This window comes from Portunus trituberculatus, chromosome 17, assembly GCF_017591435.1.
Source record: "Portunus trituberculatus isolate SZX2019 chromosome 17, ASM1759143v1, whole genome shotgun sequence".
NCBI lineage: Eukaryota > Metazoa > Arthropoda > Malacostraca > Decapoda > Portunidae > Portunus > Portunus trituberculatus.
The window spans coordinates 2,370,816-2,396,155 of NC_059271.1; the positions used below are offsets into that span (position 1 = coordinate 2,370,816).

The 25,340-nt window shown below is 44.6% G+C and overlaps 1 protein-coding gene across 25 annotated transcripts in view; it reads right to left on the reverse strand.

The window, feature by feature from the left end:
- Positions 1–5,077: 5,077 nt before the first annotated feature.
- Positions 5,078–25,340, reverse strand: part of LOC123505157 (rho GTPase-activating protein 39-like) — a 92,778-nt gene continuing 72,515 nt past the window's right edge. For 4 of the 25 annotated variants that reach the window (XM_045256281.1, XM_045256278.1, XM_045256279.1 and 1 more), the window contains 13 exons: positions 19,699–20,571; positions 16,016–17,627; positions 15,332–15,462; positions 14,813–14,903; positions 14,371–14,624; positions 13,605–13,742; positions 12,928–13,110; positions 12,536–12,762; positions 12,027–12,189; positions 11,664–11,839; positions 11,318–11,429; positions 10,555–10,781; positions 5,078–10,043 (listed from right to left, as the gene is read on the reverse strand). In XM_045256281.1, coding sequence (XP_045112216.1) covers positions 9,839–10,043; positions 10,555–10,781; positions 11,318–11,429; positions 11,664–11,839; positions 12,027–12,189; positions 12,536–12,762; positions 12,928–13,110; positions 13,605–13,742; positions 14,371–14,624; positions 14,813–14,903; positions 15,332–15,462; positions 16,016–17,627; positions 19,699–20,571 — 4,392 coding nt within the window. In that variant the 3' untranslated portion in view covers positions 5,078–9,838. The remainder of the gene's footprint in view (positions 10,044–10,554; positions 10,782–11,317; positions 11,430–11,663; positions 11,840–12,026; positions 12,190–12,535; positions 12,763–12,927; positions 13,111–13,604; positions 13,743–14,370; positions 14,625–14,812; positions 14,904–15,331; positions 15,463–16,015; positions 17,628–19,698; positions 20,572–25,340) is intronic. The other 21 variants (XM_045256292.1, XM_045256290.1, XM_045256293.1 and 18 more) reach the window with 9 other exon arrangements.

Below are 25,340 nucleotides of genomic sequence, written 5' to 3' on the forward strand. Positions count from 1 at the left end.
TATATATATATATATATATATATATATTCTCTATCTATTTTCAATTCACCTTGGTATATTGTCAAAAATACTCATATATCAAGAAAAGTAACGATAGAAATGGAGAATAAAAGAAATATCTTAGGCTACCTTTCAAATACCTCGTTTTTTTTTTTTTTTTTACTTCTCCAGCGGGAGTTGCAATTAAACACTCGCTGTAAAACTATAGAAGCAATAATTATAATATTCACTGCTTCACCAGATAACCATAGGACACGATCACGAAAAGAAAGATTTTGTAATATCCAATAAAATCGATATGTGAAATTTGTATAAGTATATAGTGGTATTTCATTAATAATAAATTTAGTAATAGATACTTATTATAGACATTAAAATCTTATATCATAGACACGTACTGCCGTCACAGACACTTATCTCTGATTCTTCCTGAAAAAAAATATTACACATCCCTTATTTTTTTCACGATTCACCGTAAAAAAAAGTTACAAATTATCTTATACGTTCCTGTGATTGTCGTGTGGCATTCGTTGCATGGTCGTTGTATTCGTCGTCTTCCAAAAACTGTATGACAATCCAGGTGATGGCACAATTAATAACTGACTGAAAGCTGGATGATAATGGTCTGATAACATAACGACCCTACCACAACAATAACACATCATATCGGGGCAAATCGAGTCTTGGACGGTAAGAACACAATAAACATGATGGTAAGTCGATGAAGGTACAACAACACTACAACAAGCGGTCGTTTTATCCTATAATGTCATCACGATTCCGACGATGATATAGAGAATGACAAGAATACCAAGAGTGTAGACCAAAATAAAGGCAATAAACTATAGAAGGATCACGTGGTCACTCATCACGACAATCACGAATGCAACGATAATACTACGAATCACAAAAATAATAGACCGAGCATTACTTGACAACCACAAAAATGGTATGCTCTCCTGTGGCCATGAAGTAGCCCTGATTCCAGTACCTTCCTGCAATTTGTGTCCTGTCTGCTTATTCGAGTTGTAATTCTCTGCAATATTTAGTTGAACAAGACATGGTTGACCCACAGGTAATATCTATTCTGTAGGAATCAGGGTCATATTCTCAGAGGTGTGGCATAAGTTGGTAGTATAGTGGCCATAGTGTTCCCTCTGGGCAATCCGTAACTGAACAAACTACTTCCATGCAGGCCTTTCTCCCTCGCTTCTTCATTTGTTGGTCAATGTAGAGAAAGAAGGTTAAGTAAAATTGAATCTTGAGGCTGTCAATCAGGAGATTATTCATTTCAAATTCATCTGTGTAGTACCCAGCGGTGTCCTGCTGGGGAGGCGTGGGTAAGTTCATGTGGCCAGGCATGTTCTGCAAGAAGATAAGGGACGTGGGAAGAACCATGTTGCATGGGATGCGATGCTGTGATGTCAGTGGATGCTGCTCTGGAAATGTGCATGTGGGTCTACAATTAACACACAGGCATGAACTGGAAAAAAAAAAAAAAAAAACGGTCGTATTGTGCTTGTATTTGTCAGATGGAATTCAGTTGTCGTCTTGTGGTTGTCTGTTGTCGTTGAACATCATATTGTTATTGATGCACCTTCGAGTAACATCTTTTCTTTATCATGTGGGCCGTGTGGCTATCGTGCTAGCGTTGCAGTGGAATTGTGAAAAATTATTGATAGCAACACAGTACGTATATTGTTAGATGGTCGTCCTATGCTTGCTATAATCTAAATAATATCGTGTACCCATCTCACAGCTGTCATATGATTATCTAGCTGTTGTCGTGAACCATGGAATTCGTCAGTTATTGTGCAAGAAGTGCAAGTCATGCCAAATCGTGCGGCGTTCGCCTCTCATCGTTCTGTGTGGGACACATGCTTCAGCGGCACTAGAGTTGGTGCTCGTGGTGGTGGCGGTGGGAGTATTTAGTGTTAGCTACTGTTCCAATCCTGCCACACACCCATATATACTCATGCATACACAGCCATATAGATACTCAAAAACATGCTCTCATATAGGTATGTACCCTAAACACTCAAAAGTCATAAGCACAGCCAAACACACCCAAAACATGCCTAATACACACACATACACACACAAAAAAAAAAAAAAAAAAAACTGAAGTGTTGCCATATTCCTGGCAGTGCAACAAAGACAAGACAAGGGTGAATCACCAGTGCAAGCAGCAAGACAACATTCTGCCTTCATCACAACTCTCCATAGTGCCTTACGTTAATCTATTTACGATATTTTTAAGAACATTCACTTATTTTTAGATTTTCTTTACAATGTGAAAGTGAAAACTTCGAAATTTATCCAAATAATGTGTTCTGTGCCTCTGCTCGGTTAACAAGTGGTGTTTAGTAGTGTTTTACGGCATAAGTATGAGGCAGCACGGTGGTCAAAATTTTTTATTTGCCATTTGGAGATATTTTCATTTAAAACTATAACTGGGCCTCTGTGGTATCAAAGTGTGAAATCAATCTATTGAGTGAAATATGTGAACCTTGAAATGGTGTTTAGTCCTGTTAAATGCAAATTCTTTATTCTATTTATTTACGTTTCAGCTGCACAGTGTAACTTGTTCTAGAGTGTCTTAAAATATAGCTCAGACTCTGTAAAAGGTGTTAAAATATTCGCCTAGGGAAAATGGCTCGACTTTACAAGAGTTTTAATGAGTTTAGATTTTAATGTGTTTTGCTTTACATAATATTTTCTTCATTCGTTCCCTTCTGGTTCTATTTAAGTGTTGGATGCCTGAAAAGATAGTTTACATTGTCTAACATATTTTGAAAAAAAGTGTAAAGTCAAAATGGCTGGACGTTTTAGTTAGTTTTGTAGGTGAAAATGTTTTTTTCATACTTTTAACAAATTCAATTTATACAATTCTTTAAAACTAATTAGGCTGGAGATATTTTGATGTTGTGGATATTAGTTAAAGCATCTATTGAGTCATAAACTTTAGGCATTTGGCTGTGGCTTTGTTTTTTCTGTAGGTCATTTTTACGATTATTTACGTAATTTAGGCAAATCACCGCTGTTCCCGTGTATTCTGATGACGTCATCATAGCTTTGGGCTGGCGTCTCTTCAAACACCCTCCTCCTCATTCGTCATTATTTTGTTTAATATATAGTAATTTCTACGTGTTTTTGTGTTTCTAGGCTTAGATGTGTAGTTAATAGTAGTAGAAGGAGGAAGAAAGAAGAAATAAAGGAGAATGAAGAGAAAGGATTTCCTTCGATTTCTCTGGATCTTGAGATTTTCTTCTAAATTTCTTTCCTTGAAAGTGGGAACACTGCGTGGTGGATACTGGATACCAAGGTAAGGAAAAAGCTTAAGAGAATCTTTACCTTGCCAGATACTACCCCTCTACTGCTGCTGCTGCAACAGTGCAGCATTCACTATTGCTGATGCTGCCGCTACTCCTCCTCTTCCTGTTATACTACTACTACTACTACTACTACTACTATTATTATTATTATTATTATTATTATTATTATTATCATTATCAACAATATTATTATAATTATTATTAATAGTAGTAGTAGTAGTAGTAATAATAGTAATAATAGAAATTGTAGTAGTAATGATGATAATAATAATAATAATAATAATAATAATAATAATAATAATAATAATAATAAATCAATAAAAACAATAATATTAATAATGATAATAATAATAATTATCTTATCTGTGTGTGTGTGTGTGTGTGTGTGTGTGTTACATTGTATGTATAAACTGTCCTGAATGGATGAGAGAGAGAGAGAGAGAGAGAGAGAGAGAGAGAGAGAGAGGATAGGGGCTAGATGTAGGTGACAAGGAGGTACAAGAGATGTGGAAACAAGAAAGGAGTGAGGACAGGGAGGTGGTCATAAAGTGGATATGTGAAAGGTGGTGTGGCTTAACAGTAAGCCCCCACACGTGGTGAATTAGTTAGTCTGGCGAAACTACCGCTTAATGCAATTTTTGCCAAGCATGAGTTCTCTATACCATATAAATGGCCTAAAAAATGCCTCAATCAGTCTTTGATCATTGCCAAAGTCCCTCTTTTGACCCCTAAAATACCATCTTTTGAGCTGAAATAATATCTTTTTCTCCTTTTCACTCACACCATACGATTTGTGATGCTTTCCTCGTCTGTTCTCCCGTTTTTCTACCCTTTTCCCTCGCCCACTTTCATTCTTGATGCCACCACCATTGTCCTAAGCCCCACTGGTACCACCTGTTGTGCTGGTAGAGGCCATGTTGGCAGCAAATCAGCAGAATTCGTTCCCACACTAGCAGAACAAAGGGTAGCACAAACAAAATGGCAGAAGGGGACTCTCACACTACGTTCTGATAGGTTTAGAGAGAGGTCTGATGTCACTGGGGAGCCACATGGTTCGCTGTGCGGCCGCCAAGTTTGGATTCAAATCGCCAAGCGTGCACTCGGTGGTCCGTGGCCACCCTACCATCAAAAGTGAATTTCGCCAAGCTGAGATTCATCAAGTGCTGGGGCTTACTGTATTAGAATCCCTTGAGTTGACACATTGCTGTAGGTAAGACTAAGGGAAGGAAAGTTACTTCATCAGGTAGGGAGCCATCTGTACATGCTGGTATTATATGTACACACTATGGTAGCTTGACTCCAAGTGGAAAAGCTTCTAGTCTTTGAATGGTAAGGTTTGTGTATGGTTCAGATCTCTAGTGACTATGTGGTAATCCTCAGTGGTGATGAGCACAATTCATCCAGAAGCCGCCTCACATTATCCACTGCTCCTACATTCATCAAGAGTCAAGACCCAAAGAATTATCATGCTTTTCCCTCATCAAAGATTCCATCCCCAGCTAAAAATTTATCCTGCACTCCAGAAGTTAGATTCAGTGTTTATGAAGGGCAGAGGGGAGCAACACAGCATATGGTGCGGCCCACCTCAGGTGGCGTGGGAGGTGACATGGTTACATGCAGTCCTGCAGACCTTGCCAGGGCCAACAGGTGTGCTGGTGTGCAAGTGTGGGGAGATCTGACTCCTGAGCTTTGTTTCCTCATGCTTAAAGTGAAAAAAGGAAGGCCAAGGAACAAAACTTAAATTTTCTAGTTAAAATTAGCATACAGCTTTTAATATTTATACATTATACAAATTATTTTAAATGCTTTCAACATTGTGAAACACAGCTATACAATGTCAATGTATATTACATCAGAATATCTGTACAATGCATCAAAATTAAATTATAATACTCCATAATTAACAAGTTCCAAATAAAAGTTGCTGCATAGCTACCAGTGCTGAAGCCAAAAGCAAAACAAATTCTGAAATGCCTTAAAAATGGATATTCAATACAGCTATTCATGAAAAACAAGATGTTGTGCTTTCAGAATCTTTGAGGCACACAATGTAAAATGAGGCAAACATGGTCTAATATATATATATATATATATATATATATATATATATATATATATATATATATATATATATATATATATATATATATATATATATATATATATATATATATATATATTATTGCTATCACTATGTTGAGGGACTCACCAGGAATGGTCATTGTTTTTTTTGCTCTCCTGTGTGTCTGTTAACCACTTTCTTCCCTGTTACTTATATTTTAGTTTTGGTCTGAGCTGATCCATTACAGTAAGCCTCAGCCTCATTGCTGCAGGCTGTGCTGGTGTGTTGAGGATTGATGGCACTAAGAGAGATGCCTCGATGAGATCCACCCTGTCCACCATGCATCCCTCACCACAGTCCACAGTGTCCACAGTGACAGCTGGGTGGTGAGAATAAAAGGCAACACGAATGTACGTACACATCTTTGTCATAGCCAAACATGGCAGCCAAAGAAGCAAAACCTGAACTCTTGCCCAAACATTCCTCTGATGAAACTGGTACCCTGTATAATGACATTTCAAGTCATTCTGCCTGAAACAAGCTATGAATCAGTCCAGCTTCCCAACACCATCACCACCACCACTCACTGCAGCCAACCAGCGAGTGATGGCTTTATCTATCCACTGCAGCAAAGACTCTCAGAAATTGGAGTCAACAGTTTACTTTCTATCTCTAGGTTCTGGAAAATGAAGCTGTTCAGTTCCTGTGCACTCAACACTGTCTCTCTTAACCAATAACTCATCAGGTGGATGAAGTGGGTGTCATCTTGCTAAGTCAGTTTCTGCCAAGCTGTGGCGAATCTTGCCATCACCTCACCTCACACCAGCTTACCCTCTCTTCATGACAGTTATCTAGTGGCCATTAGATACTGTACTGCCTTTCCTTTCCTGTCATACATCACATCTCTCTTCTCTCTGTGAGACACTACTGGTGAATTGATGACTACCAAGTTAAATTACTAATTTCTGGTATAAATGCACATATCATAGTTACATGTAGCCTTTTCTCAAATAAACAGCTTAGATGACAGGCAATAGTAACAAATGAATAACCTGATTGACTATACTACATTTCAATGTGCTGAAAAAAAAAAAAAAAATGCAGCTTATCTCATCAGACTAGAAGATGGAGCTGAAGATTTTCTCATTCTCATCATCAATATTATGGGCACAGACCAAGAACTTTAGGCAGAATAATTCTACTTTTTCCAGTCATAGTTCTTGTGGGATGCCTTGGTGGGCCTCATCCTCACTCAGGTTGTGTCCCTGTAGTGACACCATGACATGCTGCTTGGGATGTGAAGGTGGCTGCTCTTCATTCACCCTTGAGGAGGTGTTGATAGTGTGACAGAGTTACTCTAGTGTAGTGATGGTCAAGTAGGATGATCTTGTAATAATCAATTAGCTAACAAAGGAACCAACCCTTGTCTACATGTTCCTTTTCAGTAGGAACTTCACAACTAAGCCTTTCTGAGATATAACTTCATGTTTTCACCATATGGATGGTGTCTGGAATCCTGACTAACATATGCCATCAAGGGGAAAGTCTACATATGACATGTATCTATGTGTGTAAGTCATGGAGAATGCTATCATATTTTGTGGAGTAATCTACCACTGTTACATAAAAGATAAATAGTGTGTATTACAATTTGAGTCTTGGTGGATGGGGTTGATGGGTCAGTGATTAATGTGTCAACAACAGCAACAACAACAACAACAACAACAACCCTGAAATCAAGCCTCAGATTGCCAAGAGTGAATTCAACAGAACTGCTTCCAAGGTGTTTAAGACTTCACTAAGCTGACAAAATGATACATAAACTGTCTCCCACAGCACCTGCTTGCCACAACCACAAACCATGACACCCACTGGTCTTGCATCTGCCATTCCACAATGCCAATCTTTATGACAGACCAGAAAAGAAGATTATCAGTTTTCATCTACATCCAGCAAAAATGGTATAACACTTTGCAGCATTTTTCCATCAAGATAGTACTTAAAACTGTTAGTAGAACAATGGCCAAGACTGAACAGTGAGACACTTGGGAGGAACACACCTGACCACAAACACAGTACCTCAATAGTATGGTTGTGCATCTCATTTGAATTGTTGAGGGTGGGGAATGAAGAAATCCTGTGTTGTGCTATGAAAATATCTGGCTTGAAATACAATGATTGTGCTTTTGCCACCAGAAACAAAATGTTCTGTGATGGTACGTACTTCGATCCACTTTCAGTCAGATTCAATCTTCTAAGTCAATGATTTAATTATATTTAAAAATATTTCTTTGCAATACATAAAAGAATAATCTCATGGGATGTATTGAGGTCAAAAGGAACCTGCCTCACATACAGAACACAAAGAAGCAGAAGTGTCTAGCAGCATGTGTGTCTCCTGGGCGTGAGACAGTACACGAGGGTGGTCGTAGTTTGTTGAGTGCCAGTAAGATTCTGGCTCTATTCCTGAGATTCTTGATAGCTCTGGAGAAACAGTGATCTTGACTGCCTTTCTTGAAGAAAGCCACACAAAATTACCACTGGAAAAAGCAGCTCCCACCATTCAATTCTCACAAATTACAATTATTAATTTCTCAGACATTGCTTATCCCTGAATGGTAAATGCAACCTCTGTGTTGAGTGTACAGAAACAAGTTCATACACACACATGCACACACACACACACACACACACACACACACACACACACACACACACACACACACACACACACACACAAAGAGCAGCTGGTAAAGGCAAGTCCACATGGCTGAGGAATGGATGAATGATGGGAGTATGAGAGTGTTCAGCATCATGTAGAGAAGGTGTGGCCAATGCTCTAGGAGGGGAGGGGCACCCAACACTGTCCAATAAGCTCACTGCACACAGAGCAAGCACACATCTGCTTGGCAAGAAGGCCACATCATGACTCATCCTCAAGTAACAAAGCAGTATAGGAAAATACATTTATGCTACAATCAAGTGGCTTTCCACAATTTTCATATCTAGAAAATACATGTGAAAGCCTCTCTGAACATGATGAAAAGAATGCACTGTATGCATACAAGTGTGTGTGTGTGTGTGTGTGTGTGTGTGTGTGTGTGTGTGTGTGTGTGTGTGTGTGTGTGTGTGTGTGTGTGTGTGTGTGTGTGTGTGTGTGTGTGTGTTACATGCTGTGGTCAACATGGCATAAAAAAATAATATCTTAATTATATATAAAGTTTCCTAACAAAAGCTAGTGTGCCTGTAACAAATGCAAACAAAGAAGCTTTGATCTGTTTTTCATTTGTCTGAGTTGGCACATGAGAGTTCAGGAAAGTTCTATACAAGTTGAGGACTAGATAACAGGGGTGTCCAGGCGGGACTTCTCAGTACCATTTGTCTTCCTTCTTCCCTCAACACACCTAGGTTCCTTCCCACCAACACACCACAAGCAATGGCTCCATGCACAAGGTTTCCTCTTCACTGACTAATCAACAATTTTTGATTAGGTCTGAACAAACACAATGCAAGTCCTCTTTGTGGAAGCAGATCGGTTCACTGGATCGCTGCAGACATTGACACTCTGAATATCAGAAGCCGCTTGCAGGATCCAAGTGTTTTGTCATGTACTCCTGCTCCTTCAGGGAAGGAGGGAGAGAGGGGAGGGAGGGAGGGTTCCTTAAGCTCCTACAATAAATGCAACTTGGCCCAATGTTGAACTTTGCAAATCTTTGGAATGTTGCTTTTAAATTAGATATCTACTATAACTGTTATCTCCTAATTGTGAGTGAAAAAATGGGAAAAAAAGGATACTCTTAATATCATTCTTAAGAAGATTTCTGGAACAAGTGACTGTATAAAAATAAAAAAAATGACATATAGTACAGTATACATGTTGACTGGAAATAAAGTATTCAGCAACAAAGCACTAAGACTCATCAACATTATGCAACACATAGTACATGTTTCCTGTAACTGTAAGCAATAAATGCAACTTTAAATGCTGTAGAGAAAGAAACAGGTTGCCCAATACCACTACTACTACAACTACAGTACCACTACCACTACTGGCAGCCACCACTGGAGCCGCCACACTGTCTGCAACACTAATGGCTTGTAGAGCAACCCACAAACACCAAAAGACAAGGAATAAAAATACATGGGGAAAACAATGTTTCTTTGTTTTTATGTGTGTGTGTGTGTGTGTGTGTGTGTGTGTGTGTGTGTGTGTGTGTGTGTGTGTGTGTGTGTGTGTGTGTGTGTGTGTGTTTACAATACAAGATACACCCAGAAGGGCAGAATAAAGTAAAGCACCAATACATTGGGCAGCTCCAACACACTATTTAAGGAGCACACTCTGGCCGCTCCTTGTGTTGAGTGTGTGCGTTGCCACACCGCTGCACTGCCTCCGTCACCTGCTCATGTCCCCGCAAGGCCGCTCCTTGCCCTCCCCCCAGCCTCAGACCACTCCCTCCATGAAGGCTGTGTCCAAGTTTTGTATCAGGGTTCGGATGAAGGCCATTTCTTTGCGGGTGTTCTCGTAAATGATGCGAGGGTCGTCGCTGGTGCAGCGCAAGCAGTTGGGTGCCATTACCATGGCCAGGTTGCTGGCGTCCATCTTGGTGGCTGCCACAATCTCTGGCTGGGCAAAGTACTGTAGGAACCTGAGAATTTAAGAGGACCAGTGAACACAACCATATCTTTTCAAAACTCGCTGATCTGTTCCCTTCAACAAACTATGTCACATTCCATAAATCTCTCTAATCCTGTTTTCCTTCCCATCATTCCCTCTCACACTTCAAACCATTTTCAAGTGCCAGAAAGTGTACCCTTTCCCTGAACAGACATTCAGACCCATGCAAAAAATATGGCACTAAAAATTATTCCACTTTCACTTCACATAATCTTTTTTTTTCCAAATCATACTTATTGGTGCCAATCCTCAGCTCTTTCCACCCTGTGACTCATGTCTGCCTTAATGTCCACACCCAAATATCATAGCTTTTCCACTCATTCATGTCTCTCATCACCAAAAATTCTATTATCATTTTGACTTGCCTCCTCGCTGCATCTCATCAACATGTTGCTCTCCACAATACTTACACCTCTCTTAACACATGACTCACAGCAGTAATGCCTGATGAGTCTCCTTACAGGGCAGGATGGGACACTCACCTGATGAGATAGGAGAGCACAAGCCTGTTGATCTCTGGAAGGTTGTTGACGAGGGCCACTGCCTGCTGGGGATCCTCATGGGCGTTGATGGCAGCCTGGTACAGGGAGTCGGGGATGAGGGGTTCGTACAGCTCCCGGTACCACAGCTTGAGTAGTGCAGCACACACGTGGGCTTCACCACAGTCACCAACCTCCCACTGGTCCACCACCTGCTTCAACTGGTGTACCTGCCAAGAGCAATGACACCAACCATCACCTCAGGAAAATTTCATGGCACCGGGAGTCTTTTGAGCAGAGTTCAAACTTCTCTTGATCATGACTTGAAGCTTCAGGAAGCCTGGAAGGAGTCATCCTAGGTTGTGCACACTATTCTGGCATTCTGGAAGACTCTGGTGTTAAGACTATCTTGTCGTCGTCGTCCTCCTCCTCCTCCTCCTCCTCCTCCTCCTCCTCCTCCTCCTCCTCCTCCTCCTCATCATCACCATCACAATATTTCTTGTAGTGATAACTGACTGGAAGCTACCAAACAAGCACAACTCACAAAGCCAATCTTGAATTTGAGCTGCAATGCCTCATCTACATCAAACAGTTTTTACCAACCTCATTAATATTAATGTATATGATAAACTTATCAGGCTATGCAATACAATATAGAGTAAGTATATGAAAATGTGTGTGTGTGTGTGTGTGTGTGTGTGTGTGTGTGTGTGTGTGTGTGTGTGTGTGTGTGTGTGTGTGTGTGTGTGTGTGTGTGTGTGTGTACTTCCTCAAAGTCAGCAGGAACCCTAAATATGCCCTCTGTGTTGGTCCCCTGCAGCCTCAGGACCTCCTCTGACAGTGTAGTCTGAACCCAAGGCAAGCGCCGGTGGGGGTACCTGTCAATGGGACACTTGCCTCACCAAAAGTTTGAGAGAAAGAAATATTGCACCACCTCAGCATGAAGGTCTGGGATGGGATGGACTCTGACGCACTAACAAGACTGACTGGAAGCTGAGTGCCAGATATGCATCCTCTGAACTGAACTGACTACTTTTGTTACCCTGAACCCAAGTGACTTAATAGGTGAGCACCAGACAGTTTCAAGATTAAAGGTCAGGTTGATGCTTTACCTGTCCCTCTGCAGTGCCATGACCTCCTCAATGGTGCTGCCAAACATGGAGGCTCGGAAGATGTGGAGACGAGCCAGGTCAATCTCCTCCAGCGTGGGTTTCTTCAGCCGCTGCCGCTTGCCGTTGACTGTGGTTCGCTCCAGACGCTTCATGCACACACCAGCGTAGTGAGCAACCTGCACCGGCAACACAACCACACATCAGCCTCCTCACAACATTCCCCACCCTCACCAACACCACTCACACTCAACACAGTCAACACCACCACCATAACTAAGACACTGGCACTCTCAATGGCTTTATTTTTCTACCCTTGGCCAAATAACAAATATGTAAAAATAATGACAAAGCACAGCAACCCACCTGGATGTGAATGGGCCACTTGGAAACATCAGGAAACATGGAGCAGAAGGCCGGGTCGCAGTGACGGGAGATGTAGCCAGCCAAGTAAGGATTGAATTTGTCTGAAGGAGGGAAGAATGCCAAGCAGATGGCCAGCAGCTCCCATCCTCTCCTCAGACTGTCCCTGTGGTGGGGAAGCTGTCGTCACACTCAGAGCAACACAACACCAGCAAGTTTGTCTTTTAGTAGTCTTCTTTGATGCAACACAAAACAGTGAGGTGATTAATTAACAATGTGATAAAAATATACCTTTAACTAAAAAATTCTGAAGCATTTAGTAAAAAAGAAAAAAAAAAAAACTAAATAAACAGGAAGAGGAAGAGGAGGAGGAGGAAGAGGAGGAGGAGGAGGAGGAGGAGGAGGAGGAGGAGGAGGAGGAGGAGGAGGAGGAGGAGGAGGAGGAGGAGGAGGAGGAGGAGGAGGAGGAGGAGGAGGAGAAGCATGTTTTTGAGTGCAAACAATAATGATACCTCTTATGATTCTCAGTGGTTTGGCGGCAGATCTGCACAAAGAGCTCGTCTCTGAGGTCCTCTGTGTTGAAGCAGGTGCTCACCAGATCCAGGCCTACTGAGTTGAGGGTCATGCCTGGTTTGGGTTTGCGGTCACTCATGTAGATCTGAACCAGCCGGAACAAGTCGCAGGCCTGGTTCTTTAGGGACTTGTCGAGGGTGGCCAGCATGGGTTTCCTTATCAGGTCCTGGGGGAATAAAGCAACCCTACATAGTAAAGTCACTTATATACAACACTTGCTGCATTTGTTTTGTAATTGTAAAAGAATAAATATACAGGTAAGTCTTCCCTGGTATACACAAAGGAGAGCTATCTGCTGCACACACAAACACTGAGGCTGAAGCTTCACTACCTTTGTCCATGAGATCATGTCCACAACAGGCACTTTCTTCCTCAACAGGCCACGGGTGTGGATGTTGAGGTTCTCTTGTGCATACTTCTCCATGTTGTGCCCCTCGCCACCGCCACCGCCGCTGTACCGCTCAAAGTCTGATTCTGAGGGAGGCTTCTTCATGAGGGAGAGAGCCGTCAGCCCCTGAGGATGAGGGTGGGAAGCCTTGAGTGGAAGCCAAGATACAGAGTGAATAGGAAAGTTTTTTTTATACTACAAGAGAACAGATATTTAAAAAAGGTCACTTGGGACTTGTTTGTCATGGCCAGTCCTTGAAGAGTGGTTCTCAGAGAAAAGAGGCCTTGGAGGGGAGAGATTAGCTAACACATCTACTGCTGCACCACAAAGGAACAAACTAATCCACTGTTAGGCAAAAGGAGAAAAAAGAATGATAAACAACAACAATGACTCTCACCACCATTAGTGGAAAAATGATAAACAAGAACTTTCACCATCATCACCATCATTAGTGAAAAGAAAATAATTAATTTGTTTTGTTGTCCAGAAAAGCAACTGCCTTGTATTATGATGACTCAATGATTTTACTCCCTCATAAAGAAAAAAAAAAAACACACGAGAGATAAAGTGAATGGGTAAGTGAGTGAGTGAGTGAGTGAGTAAGCAAGCAAGCAACTGACCTGTGAGGGCCGGTGGAGAGAGCCAGTCACAGGGTTGGTTGTGAGTGTTGGGTCAGTCATATTCGGGATGGAGATGGAGAGAGGACGGTTGCCCAGCTGTCCTCCACCACTACCAGTACCACCACCACCACCACTTAGCTGAGGCAGAGGAACAAAGTGCTGCACCACTCCACACCCATCAACCACCCCATTGTAAGCCCTACAGGAGCCGGGACAGAGCTCAAGAGAGGGGACTTCAGAGACAAGGATTATGTAGTGCAATGATCATGAACCCCACCATCTCTATACTTCTCTATACACTTAATTCCTTGACATACTCTCTGCAGGGTCATGGCCATGACACAGAAGTCCCCTGCACACACACACACACACACACACTGGCAATTACTCTTTACAACTGCTGCTTTATGATGATGTAGAATTTCATCTTGAATCAGTGATGGGTTAGTTTTTATTCCTCCAGTTTCTCAGACTTATCCAATAAACCACAACTAGGTAAATACAATTGGGTAAACACACACACACACACACACACACACACACACACACACACACACACACACACACACACACACACACACACACAGAAATACAAGTATCTAAATAAAAAAATGTAGAAGGGAAGTAATATGCAGAGGTAAGGAGTGGATGTTAGGCAAAGGAAAGACTGAACCAAGATATCAAGACACAACCACATGAATGAAGATCAGTCCCTATATACTACAACTGAGTAAACACACACACACACACACACACACACACACACCTCGCCCTTCTCCAGGATGGGTGAGTAGAGAGGCTGGTGGTTGCTTGCGTCCTGTTTCCTTCTGAGTGAGGCATGCTGGGTGTCCAGGGGGAGGCTGTTGGGAGGCATGGGGGCGTGGGAGGCAGCGCTGGGGATGGTGCAAGGGAGAGACGTCCTGGGAGCCACCTGTGGGGAGGGTGCCGTAATGCCAGGCCCGCTGTGGACTGCCGAGGGTGCCTGGCTCTCTTTGGTGCCATCGACTGTGTCATCTTCATCTGTCAGGGAGGGAAGAGTTGTCACCACTAATGCATTACCAATTCTGTTAGGCGTGGTGATGATGTGTTTTGAGGGATGCACATACACAGGTACACACCAACAAACACACATACACACCACAAGTTCCATTGCACAGTAAAACAAACGTGTCAATTGGATCAAACAAGAACCAAGGGTCAGTGCTCACCCAGCTTGGTCTTGTTCCTCCAGCTGAACGGCATGTAGAAGTCAGAATACATCTCATCATCAGCCAGGTAGTTGACATCCTCCAAGTATTCCTGTGGGGGAAGTGGCAGAACATCAGTAAGTGTTGCCTTCATGTGATGCAAAGGATTAGTTGATGGAGACTCAGCTTCAAATGTCATAAGTAAGTCATGACAGGAAGCCACTAATAATTCTAAACACCCATCTCTAATATAAACTCTGGAACTCTCTGCTTGCCTGCTTCTGTATATCCATCTTCCTATTACCTGAACTCATTGAAAGAGGGAGATTTCAACACATCCCATTCTTTTGGCTAACTCTCTCAGACCTGCTTGGGAAATGGCATCTAAGTGGGCCTTTTGTTTAATAATTTTTGTTGCCCCTGGCCAGATTTCCCCTCTTGCATATAAAATTAATAAGGAAAAGTAAAAGAAAAAAAGGATTGAAGAGCTGGAATGTTTATAAAGGTCCAGCAAGTCATAAAGAGGCAAAGGTAGTGTACCTGTGAGGAGGAGTCAGCGTTGGACATGCCCTCGTCATCAGCAAACTCGTCGCTGTCGTCAAGGCGGCCGGCGGAGTCATCACTGTGCAGGGAGTCGCCATCCTCAAACAGGGCATCACCAAACCGGTAACCTGAGCAATCAACATTCATTGTGACGGGACAGTTGTGCGTGCCAGGGTGTTAATGAGTCAGTGCCTGTGTGCCGCTCACTACCACTAACATGACTAGTGCTGGTGCTGGAGTCAAGGTGATCACTACGGCACGACTGGTGATGTGCTGTGTTGTGCATGTTTGGTGTTGTGTCAGTGATTCTGTCTGTTATTCTATGCACAGTTCATCACCCTTCTTCACTCTCCATTTCAATAATAATAACAATGATAGTAATAACAATAATAATAACAATAGTAATAATGATGATGATGATGATGATATGATGATAATAATAATAATAATAATAATAATAATAATATCAAGAAGGAGAAGGAAGAAGAGAAGGAAGAAGAGGAGAGGAGGAGGAGGAGGAGGAGGAGGAGGAGGAGGAGGAGGAGGAGGAGGAGGAGGAGGAGGAGGAGGAGGAGGAGGAGGAGGAGGAAGAGGAAGAGGAAGAGGAAGAGGAAGAGGAAGAGGAAGAGGAAGAGAAAGAGGAAGAGGAGGGGTCAGCTTTGAGGGTGAGGGGTGACCCACCTGTGAGCTTGGCCTGCTCCATGATGTACTGGTAGACGGGCTGCTCATACACATACTCCAGGTTGGAGTAGAGGTGAGTGAGGTCGTGGTGCTGTGGACTGGTCTGGCGGCCTGGAGCGGCAGCAGTGGTGGTGGTGGTGGTGGTGGTGGTGGTGGTGGAGGTGGTGTTGGTGGTGGAGGGGCTGGTCTGCCGGCCTGTGCCAGCAGTGCTGGGGCTAGCCTGCTTGCTGCTACTGCTGGGGGAGGCCTGCTTGGCAGTGCTGCTGCTGCCTGAGCTTGAGTTGTGGTTGTGGCTGTTTGTGCCGCTGCTGGCCTGCACCAGGTGCTGGGAGCTGCTGCTGCTCTGGAGGGTGTCGCTGCGGTCGCTGTCTGTGGTGCCTGACGGAGCAGTGGTGGTGCTGGCTGGGGCACCGCAGCCACTGCCGGGGGCTGGGGCTGAGTTGCCGGTGCGGTGCTTGCTGCAGTGGTGGTGGCGGCGGTGGCTGCAGCGGCGGCCCTCACGCTCACTGGCCGGCCGGCTTGGGGAGACCTTGGCAGTGGCCTCGGTGGAGGAGTGCTTGGTCTCCTTATCCGGCCGCTCCGTCCGCCGGGAGTTGCTGTCGATGGAGCCGCGGCTGCCGGTGGTGCCGGACACCAGGCCAGAGTCCACCTGGGAGTGTGGCGAGCTGTCCGCTGAGCCCCGCCCGTAGTTGGAGCGAGTGTCTTTGTCAGTGAGCGTGGAGGCCCCGCTGTCCTGCCCCTTGGGAGACTCAAAGGTGAATGGGGAGAACTCGTGCTTGGGACTCGGGGGACTGGGACTAGAATCTGAAGCGACCAGTCTGGTGTGTGCGCTGCTGCTGGGCCGCAGGTCTGCCCTCAGCCTGGTCTTGCCAGACTCCAGGGAGCGCTGCTTGCGGTGCATCATGGGAGTGGCCAGACTCTCCAGGCCGGAACTGTCTGAGCGCTGTCTGTGGCTGAGGTAGCCGTGGGAGCCCAGGGATGAATCGGGGCTGCCGGCCACATCGTGCTTGTTGCGGCGGCGCGGCTGTGGCGTGGACTCCACCGAACGCAGGCCACCGGACCCACTGCCGCCGCCGCTGCTGGCCACCAGAAAGCGCTCGTGCATGCCATCCTCGTCATGGCAGCGCGGCCGAGACATGAAGCTGTAGCTACGGGAGAGGGCTATTTCACGCGGCCGGTCCAGGTTCAGCTCTGACCGCTTGGGGTAATTGGAGACATCAAAGCTTCGCTGCTTGGCCATCTGTAGCAGGGCAAAGTCATGCTGCGGTGCTGCCTTGTAGCGTGAGGCCGGCTCTCTTCTGTCGGGGTGAGGTCGCCGGTGGGAGGAGGGGGTACCAGGGGCCCCCTGGGGATGAGTTGGGGAGGACTGAGAAGACATGGAATCGGGGGAGCGCGGGGAGGAAGCCGGGTCTCCTTCCTTGCTGCGGCGCTCGCCCACCCTGCTGTTCCCTGCCAGGGCCAGCTTGGCATCCCTAGCACTACCCCGTGGGGACTCCAGCAGCCGGTAGCCGGAGCTCTCCAGGGAAGTGCGGCTCTGTGACATGGAACTGTCACTGGAACGACCTGACTCCTGCAGGAGGACAATGGCTGGTGCTGAGACGGCCTCTGGGACCTGATTGGGAGGAACACACCGCCACCACAGAGGCAGGGGTGTGTGCTGGGCTGACATCCCTACACAGTCCTGCCAAGGCTCCACCACACATGTACTTCTGACAACACTGAAGCACACTAACATGCTGCCAAAGGTAATGCTTCTATGCTTGACAAACTTTTGTTTCTTAACAAAAATATAATTACTTTATTGACACCTTTCAATAACATTTGATGCAGAATATCACAGTGTTTAGTGCAATGTATCCAGGTCATCAGAAATACACACAGTGCAATGTGCAATTACATACAGTTGCTCTCAGTTAGACATTTAGAATCCTCATCTTGGAACATGCTACAGAAAAGAAAAGCTGAAATATTTAACTGAATACTGAATAATGATTACAAATATTCAAATAATGAGTTCTTGTGATTCTTTCTCTTATCAGTAATTCAACAAGAATATAAATCAAGACTGCCTTTGGTTAACAAGCAAACACTGCTTCTAAAACATGAGAATAGCACTATTGACACAACATACAATAACAACTTACCTTTGTGATGAATCAGATGATGATGAATAGAAAGAAAACAATGCGTCAAGAAACAAGACGTCAAAGAATAAACAAACTGTACTGATGAATGATACTGAATGAGAGAGAGAGAGAGAGAGAGAGAGAGAGAGAGAGAGAGAGAGAGAGAGAGAGAGAGAGAGAGAGAGAGAGAGAGAGAGAGAGAGAGAGAGAGAGAGAGAGAGAGAGAGAGAGAGAGAGAGAGAGAGGAAAGCCTATAATGGAAGGATAGTGGGAGAGGAGAAATGAAGTACTACACCACTAATAACAGCTTATCAGTAACAAACATCCCATACAAGAGGAGAGAAACCTTCACCATCACCACCACCACCATCACCATCACCATCACCACCACAATCACCACCACCAGTCAAAAGGTCCAGCAAGGTGATAGTGTGTGTGTGTGTGTGTGTGTGTGTGTGTGTGTGTGTGTGTGTGTGTTTATCCAACTTCGCTTTAGATTTTCAACTATTTCTAGTATGTGCTGTTTTTTTTTTTTTTTTTGCTTTTATTTTAGCCAGTGTTCCAGATTTCTATGTCTTTTTTTTTACGATAACTTTATTTCTTGGTGTCTCTTCAGTTTCTTACAAAATCATCTAGTATAGACATCTCTCTTGAACCCTATATAGACAAGTGTGTGTGTGTGTGTGTGTGTGTGTGTGTGTGTGTGTGTGTGTGTGTGTGTGTGTGTGTGTGTGTGTGTGTGTGTGTATGTCAGTCATGTACTACAGCCACAAGTCAGTGAGTCAGTGAGTTGTTGAGTCAGTGTGTGCATGCCTGCTCCACCACGTCAGGCTGGCCAGGGCTGTCAAAGAGAGGCAAGACTTCAACACATCCTGGCTAGCATGTCACATCACCATCATTCAAGGATTAATGTGGCGGTGATTCTACAGTTTTTTTCTCTCATCCCTGCCAGTGACGTAGTGTAGCAGATGAAGTGTGCTGCGGCCAAGGCCAGGGAGGGTACGGCTCATGCCTCCTCCTGCTCTTTCTCCTTTTGTCTGTCATACCAAACCTTGCCTTAAACCTCCATAATTTCCACACACATCTTGGTCAGCATTACAACAGTGAGTGCCATTACTTACAGTTTACATGACAGCTGGAGTATAAGACTTACAGCTTACACAGAAGTGATCACTTCATTAGACTCATCTGATTCCAAGCCTTAGCCTACAAGCCCCACAATGCACGCACTCCACCACCAGCGTTCAGACAGACACAGAGAGAGTGAGAAAGTGGAAAAGCATGTTACACCTTAGAGATGGAGGTGGGCCAGCCTCGTCTTGCCTCGCTCTCACCGCCAGCCAGCAGTCCACCACCAAGAGGTGTCCCACAGGTGCAAGAAAAGGGTGGCTTCACCAGGAGTGTTGCCCTGGTCACCGCCACACACACAGGCCGTGCAACAGTGGGCAGCGGCTGTGCTGACGTGACAGCCTCACACAGCAACAAGCGCTTGCTACCACTACCTGCCGGCGCTACACTACAGCCGGCCGCTACAGAGGCTTAGATGGAGGCGCTAACCTGCTTGTAGGGGCGGGTGTAGGACAGTGAGGACCCCTGCGAGGACTGGGAGCTGCGGCGCATCCTGCGTCCCCCCGCTTCCCCGTTGGTGGCCTCAGGGTGGTGGTGGTGGTGATGGTGGTGATGGGAACACGATCCAGTGTGGCGGTGATGGTGGTGGTGGTGATGTCCTGGAGTGCTGCCGCCGCTGCCACCTCTACTTCCACTGCCGCCGCCGCTGCCGCCGCTGGGAGAAGTGGTGGGAGCCGAGGGGCGCCTGACGGGCCGCGGGGAGGGTGCCGAGGAAGTCTGTGTGTTGGAGCTGGTCACCCTCCTGGCCAGGGAGTGTGGGAGGGAGAGGCCATCCGTCAGGCCGGATGGTTCCTTCTTCTGCAATGACCCCGGGCCAGGGCCACCCCGTGAGTGCGGAACAGCCCGCCCTGACCACCTCAGCCGGCCCCCACGCCGCCCCGCCCCGCCTCCCACCCCACAGTCTAGCACTTCTTCCGCCCCACTGCTGCTGCTTATCCCTGGCAGGGAACCCCGTGGCCCCCGCCGCCCCAGGAAGGCACTGTGGCACCGTTGGAGGGAGCCGGGGCCGGGCACTCCACTCAGGGATGACCGGGATGAACTCAGGGAACTACTTGGGGACAGTTTGGGGTGGTGTGGGGTGGACGCCATGCTGGGTACGGCAGCCTGGAGGACACCGTTTTTATGGGGGGGGATGGAGGTGGTGGTGGAGGAGGTGGAGGAGGTGGTGGTGGTGGTAGTGGAGAGGGGGAGGGAACCATTGGTCTTGAGGCGAAGGTGGTGCGGGGCTGGGGAGGAATGCTGCGCCTGCTGCTGCTGCTGTTTGGGGGACGAGGTGCCCGCCGGAATGGTGAAAGGAATCTGCTGTTAGGAACCAGCCACCACCACCACCGCCACCATCACCACAGCCACCACAGTCACCCAAGAGAGTTAGAGTCAGTAACAAAACAAAGATACAAATAATGCAACCATTAAACTACACACACAACAAAATAAATAAACAAAAAGTACAGTACCTAAAGGCAAATAAATGGCAATTACATGTGTTCTAAATAAAGAAAATAATTCTGAAATATCTAAAGTGAAACTAAAAGAAATACACACAACAAGGAATGACTCAGCGCTGCATCCGAACTGACCAACGCACAAGCAACAGCTACATGAGGCCAACGCTGGACTGGCAAGCACTACACCACCCACAGGAGTGCTGGTGACAACACAACACCACTCACACCATCCCTCTAATCCACACCACTGCCTCACTGACTATGCTAAGCTCCACTCTCATCCCTGCCAGAGAGAGAGAGAGAGAGAGAGAGAGAGAGAGAGAGAGAGAGAGAGAGAGAGAGAGAGAGAGAGAGAGAGAGAGAGAGAGAGAGAGAGAGAGAGAGAGAGAGAGAGAGAGAGAGAGAGAGAGAGAGAGAGAGAGAGAGAGAGAGAGAGAGAGAGAGAGATCTACCTTCCCAGCTACACAGCTAAAACTAGAGCTAACAATTATAATGCCCACACAACCAAGAGATCATACAGAGAAAAGTTACCTAAGATTTGATGAACACCCAACACTCTCCTTCTGTTGCCATGACAAACACTTCACTCAGCCCAGCCTGATCTGTGTTGTGTTGCCAGCCTGCCATGACTAACACACTGAGAACAACTGGCCTATAGTTCAATACCTCTCTACTGAGTACCTAAAACATATGACATGTCCTATGATTTTCTGAGTTGGAAATGCTGTAAATAGTCTCGTATGAATTTTGAGGATGTAAGACTGAACTGTTTCCAATCTCCCCTTACACTAAATATCATGTTCTTGACCCTCTATCACTGCTCCAAGGTGTCACTAGAGGATATAGGAACATAAGACAATGAGGGAAGCTGCAAGAGACTGTCAGGTAAAGCTACTTAATTCCATCTATCATCCCCATCCATAAATTTGTCTAACCTCCCTTTAAATCTCCCTGTTGACTCAGCACTAACAATAGGAGTGTGAGTGTGTGAATGGCAGTAAGGGTAATGCAATGCTGCCCCAGGAACATAGCTTGTTGAGGCTGAGCTGGCAGCAAAGTCACAGCTAATGGTGCACTCCTTTCCTTCGCCACTTAGAGCAACATCTTGGCACCATATCATTATAGTTCCTGTACTGGTTAGGTGAAGCTTCAGTGGCCAATCAATGGAAAAGCACACTCATGAAAGGTTTTCCTGCCAGCTCAACCTCACCAACAAATAATAAGCTTTCATAAATCAACAAATCAATACATTTTCTATTTGTGATTAAAAGAAATTGGCAGAAAAGCTCAATGTGTGTGGAGGAAACAGACATTACTGGCTACACTGCAGTATCCTCGGAACAAGGTAGCGGATAAGTATTTAGTTGTTAATGAGTACATACATACATACATACGTACAGTCATACAGTAAATACAAGCAGATCAAAGCACTACTGAATACAAATTATTTGAAGCCACAGTTAGTAGCAGGCAAAAAAATAAAAATAAATAAATAAAATAAATAAATAAATAAATAAATAAATAAAAAAGTAAATAAATAAAACAAAACAAATAAAACAATAAATAAATAAAACAAATTTTACAAAATCTATACAAAAATGAGCCAATAAAACAAAATAAAGACAAACAAACTTAAAAAAAAAGTGAACAAAACACATAAATAAACAAAATAAAATACAAATAAACCACAAAAAAGGTTAACTCAATGAAAAAAAAAAATAATAATAATAATAACAGTAATTGGCACCACATCTCCCGTGCTGCTACAACCACAGCAAACACCACAAACAATTAGTAACACCACAACACCAACCAAACAATGTCCTCTGTTACACCAAGACATGTTTTTTGGCCCAAGGTTACTGCAGGAAAGGGAGGCGAGGGGGAGGAAAGGGAGGAGGGAGGAGAGGGGAGGAAAGGAAGGAGGGAGGATGAAAGGGAGGCAAGGAGGGAGGAAAGGGAGGAGAGGGAGGCGATAGGAGGAAAGGGAGGAGAGGGAGGCAATAGGAGGAAAGGAAGGAGGAAGGATGAGGGAGGATGAAAGGGAGGGAGGGAGGAGGAGGAGGAGGAAAGGGAGGGGAGGGAGGAGGCAAGAGCAAGGAGGGAAGATGGAGAAGGGAGGAGGAGGATAATGGGAGTGAAAGAACAGGATCTTAAGCATTTTTATCTTATTGAGGGAAAGAATAGGAGGGGAAAGAAAGAGAGGAAAGAGAGGAGGAAGGAGAGAAAAGGGAGAAGGGAAGAGGAGGAGGAGGATAAAGGAAGTGAAAACAAGGGATCTTAAGCATTTTTATCTCATTGAGGGAGGGAATGGAAGAGAAAGAAAAGGGAAAAGGGAGGAAAGGGGAGAGGGAGGAGACAGAGGAGGAAGGAGGGAGGATAAGGATAATGGGAGTGAAAACAAGGGATCTAAGGCATTTTCATCTCATAGAGGGAGGGAATAGGAGGGAAAGGAATGGAATGATAACTAAATATGTATAGCATGTATCAAACAGTAGAACTCTCACTAAAAAAACATGTATATTTAAGTGCTTTATGTATAGAAGTAGATAAAATTACTAAATCCATGTATATATATTTCAGTATGGTTATGTAAAGTGTAAAAAAACATTATGTATACTAACTTGTGTAGGAGGAGGATGGGAGAGGAGAATGGGAGTGAAGACAAGCTATCAGGAGCATTTTATCTCACTGAAGGAGGGAACAGGAGGGAAAAGAAAGGAAAGGAAAAGAACCATCTCTTAATAAAGGTGTAGGACTGAGGAATGAGTGAGGAGGGGGAGGGATGAGTGAGGAGAGGTACTAAAGGAAAGGATGCTACAAGAATGGATAAGGAGAGGGGCTAAAGGAATGAGTGACAAGGAGGAGGGATGAGTGAGAAGGGGTGCTGAAGGAATGAGTGACGAGGAGGAGGGATGAGTGAGAAGAAGTGCTAAAAGAATGAATAAGGAATAGGTGTGGGTCTTCTGGGGAGGTGTAAGGGTGGATGGATGGGGTGGGTAGGGGGAGCTAACCTAGAGTGCATAGGTGTACTAATGGATGGAAGGGAGGTGGTACTGTACATGGAAAGCTTCAGTTCATATCCTCAACTATTAATTACTTATGTCAAAATGTATCGCATCATGTTTTTTTTCTTTCATTTCTATTTCTTTACTCTCTCTTTAATTTTTGGTGGTAAGGGGTGGAAGGAAGGAAGAAAGGCTACACCACTATTATCATTATTATTATTATTTTTTTTGTTACTGTTGGGGTGTGAGTGAAAGCATAATGAACACAGCCACTGAATTTTGGTAAGATACATTAAATTCTCCAATGATACAAGTGTGTGTGTGTGTGTGTGTGTGTGTGTGTGTGTGTGTGTGTGTGTGTGTGTGTGTGTGTGTGTGTGAGAGAGAGAGAGAGAGAGAGAGAGAGAGAGAGAAATATCTTACCATTAATATTTTGCACTATTATTATCCCAAAACAGCAAAAGAGTAATGTCAATAAATTAGATAATGAGAACAAACAATTACTTCATTTATTAATTTATTCAGGTATTTCTTTTCCCTGGGATGTGAACTGAAGACTTACCAAGCATTCTTTTTTTTGCCTTTTACCTGCCCCTGGCCTGAATATAGTAGCTCATCTCAGCACAGTGACCACAGCACCAACCACAGCCCCACCATACTTGAGCTCCACACCCACACATTACAGGTGGTGCTGGTGGTAACTCACGGCGACAGAGTGTGGTGCCAGTACGTGATATAAATGGTGAAAGGTATTGTGGGCGGGGATGTTACCTCCAATCCTGCACCACCACCACCACCATCATTGTCACTGCCTGTCCTATAGCACCACACTACACCACTGTCACCTCTCTTGTCCCTATCTCTCTCCCCACCATCAACACACACTATTCCATCTGTGAGAGTGAATTTAGCCTCACTTGATTCACACTCACACTCACACTCGCACACACACAAACACACACACACTGTCCTTCGATCTTCTAAACAAAAACACTTCAAAGGTCAGAGGGAAGCATTTGTTCAAACACTAAACATTCCTTCCCTGTAACCTTGCCCTGGTGAGACATCTGCCTGCCACTCCACCACCAACACACCAATGCCCCAACACACCACCGGCACTCTCTCACAAGGCTTGGTCCAATTTTAAATATACACAATTCTGTTTTACAAGATCTGTGGAGCTTAATCTATCCTTAAAACACTGAAAAGGCATTTATTAATCACCCAATCATACAAGTGTTATCCATTTTGCTTAGTCTATGCAAACCACTGCCACCCACACACCACAAGATGCACACCACACCACACTGCCACCAAGTACACCACAATGAAAGATGTCTGAGGTGTGAATTCAACAAAGGCAAACAGTTTTAGGCCACAATATACTGATCCATAGAAAGACACAGTGCTGGCCAGTGTGCTGCTTCCTCCAATACCTTCAGCAAAAGTGTTATTATGAAGAACAGTAGAGTTTTGATAGGAAGCATTCACCACACACGCCTGCACCAGTGAGTTAATGACAGTGCATCTTGTGGTAGTGAAGGACGGCACCACTCACTGCCAACCCTCAGCACATGGGAATCACTAACATTAAGGCTCGTTATACTTAAATATATGC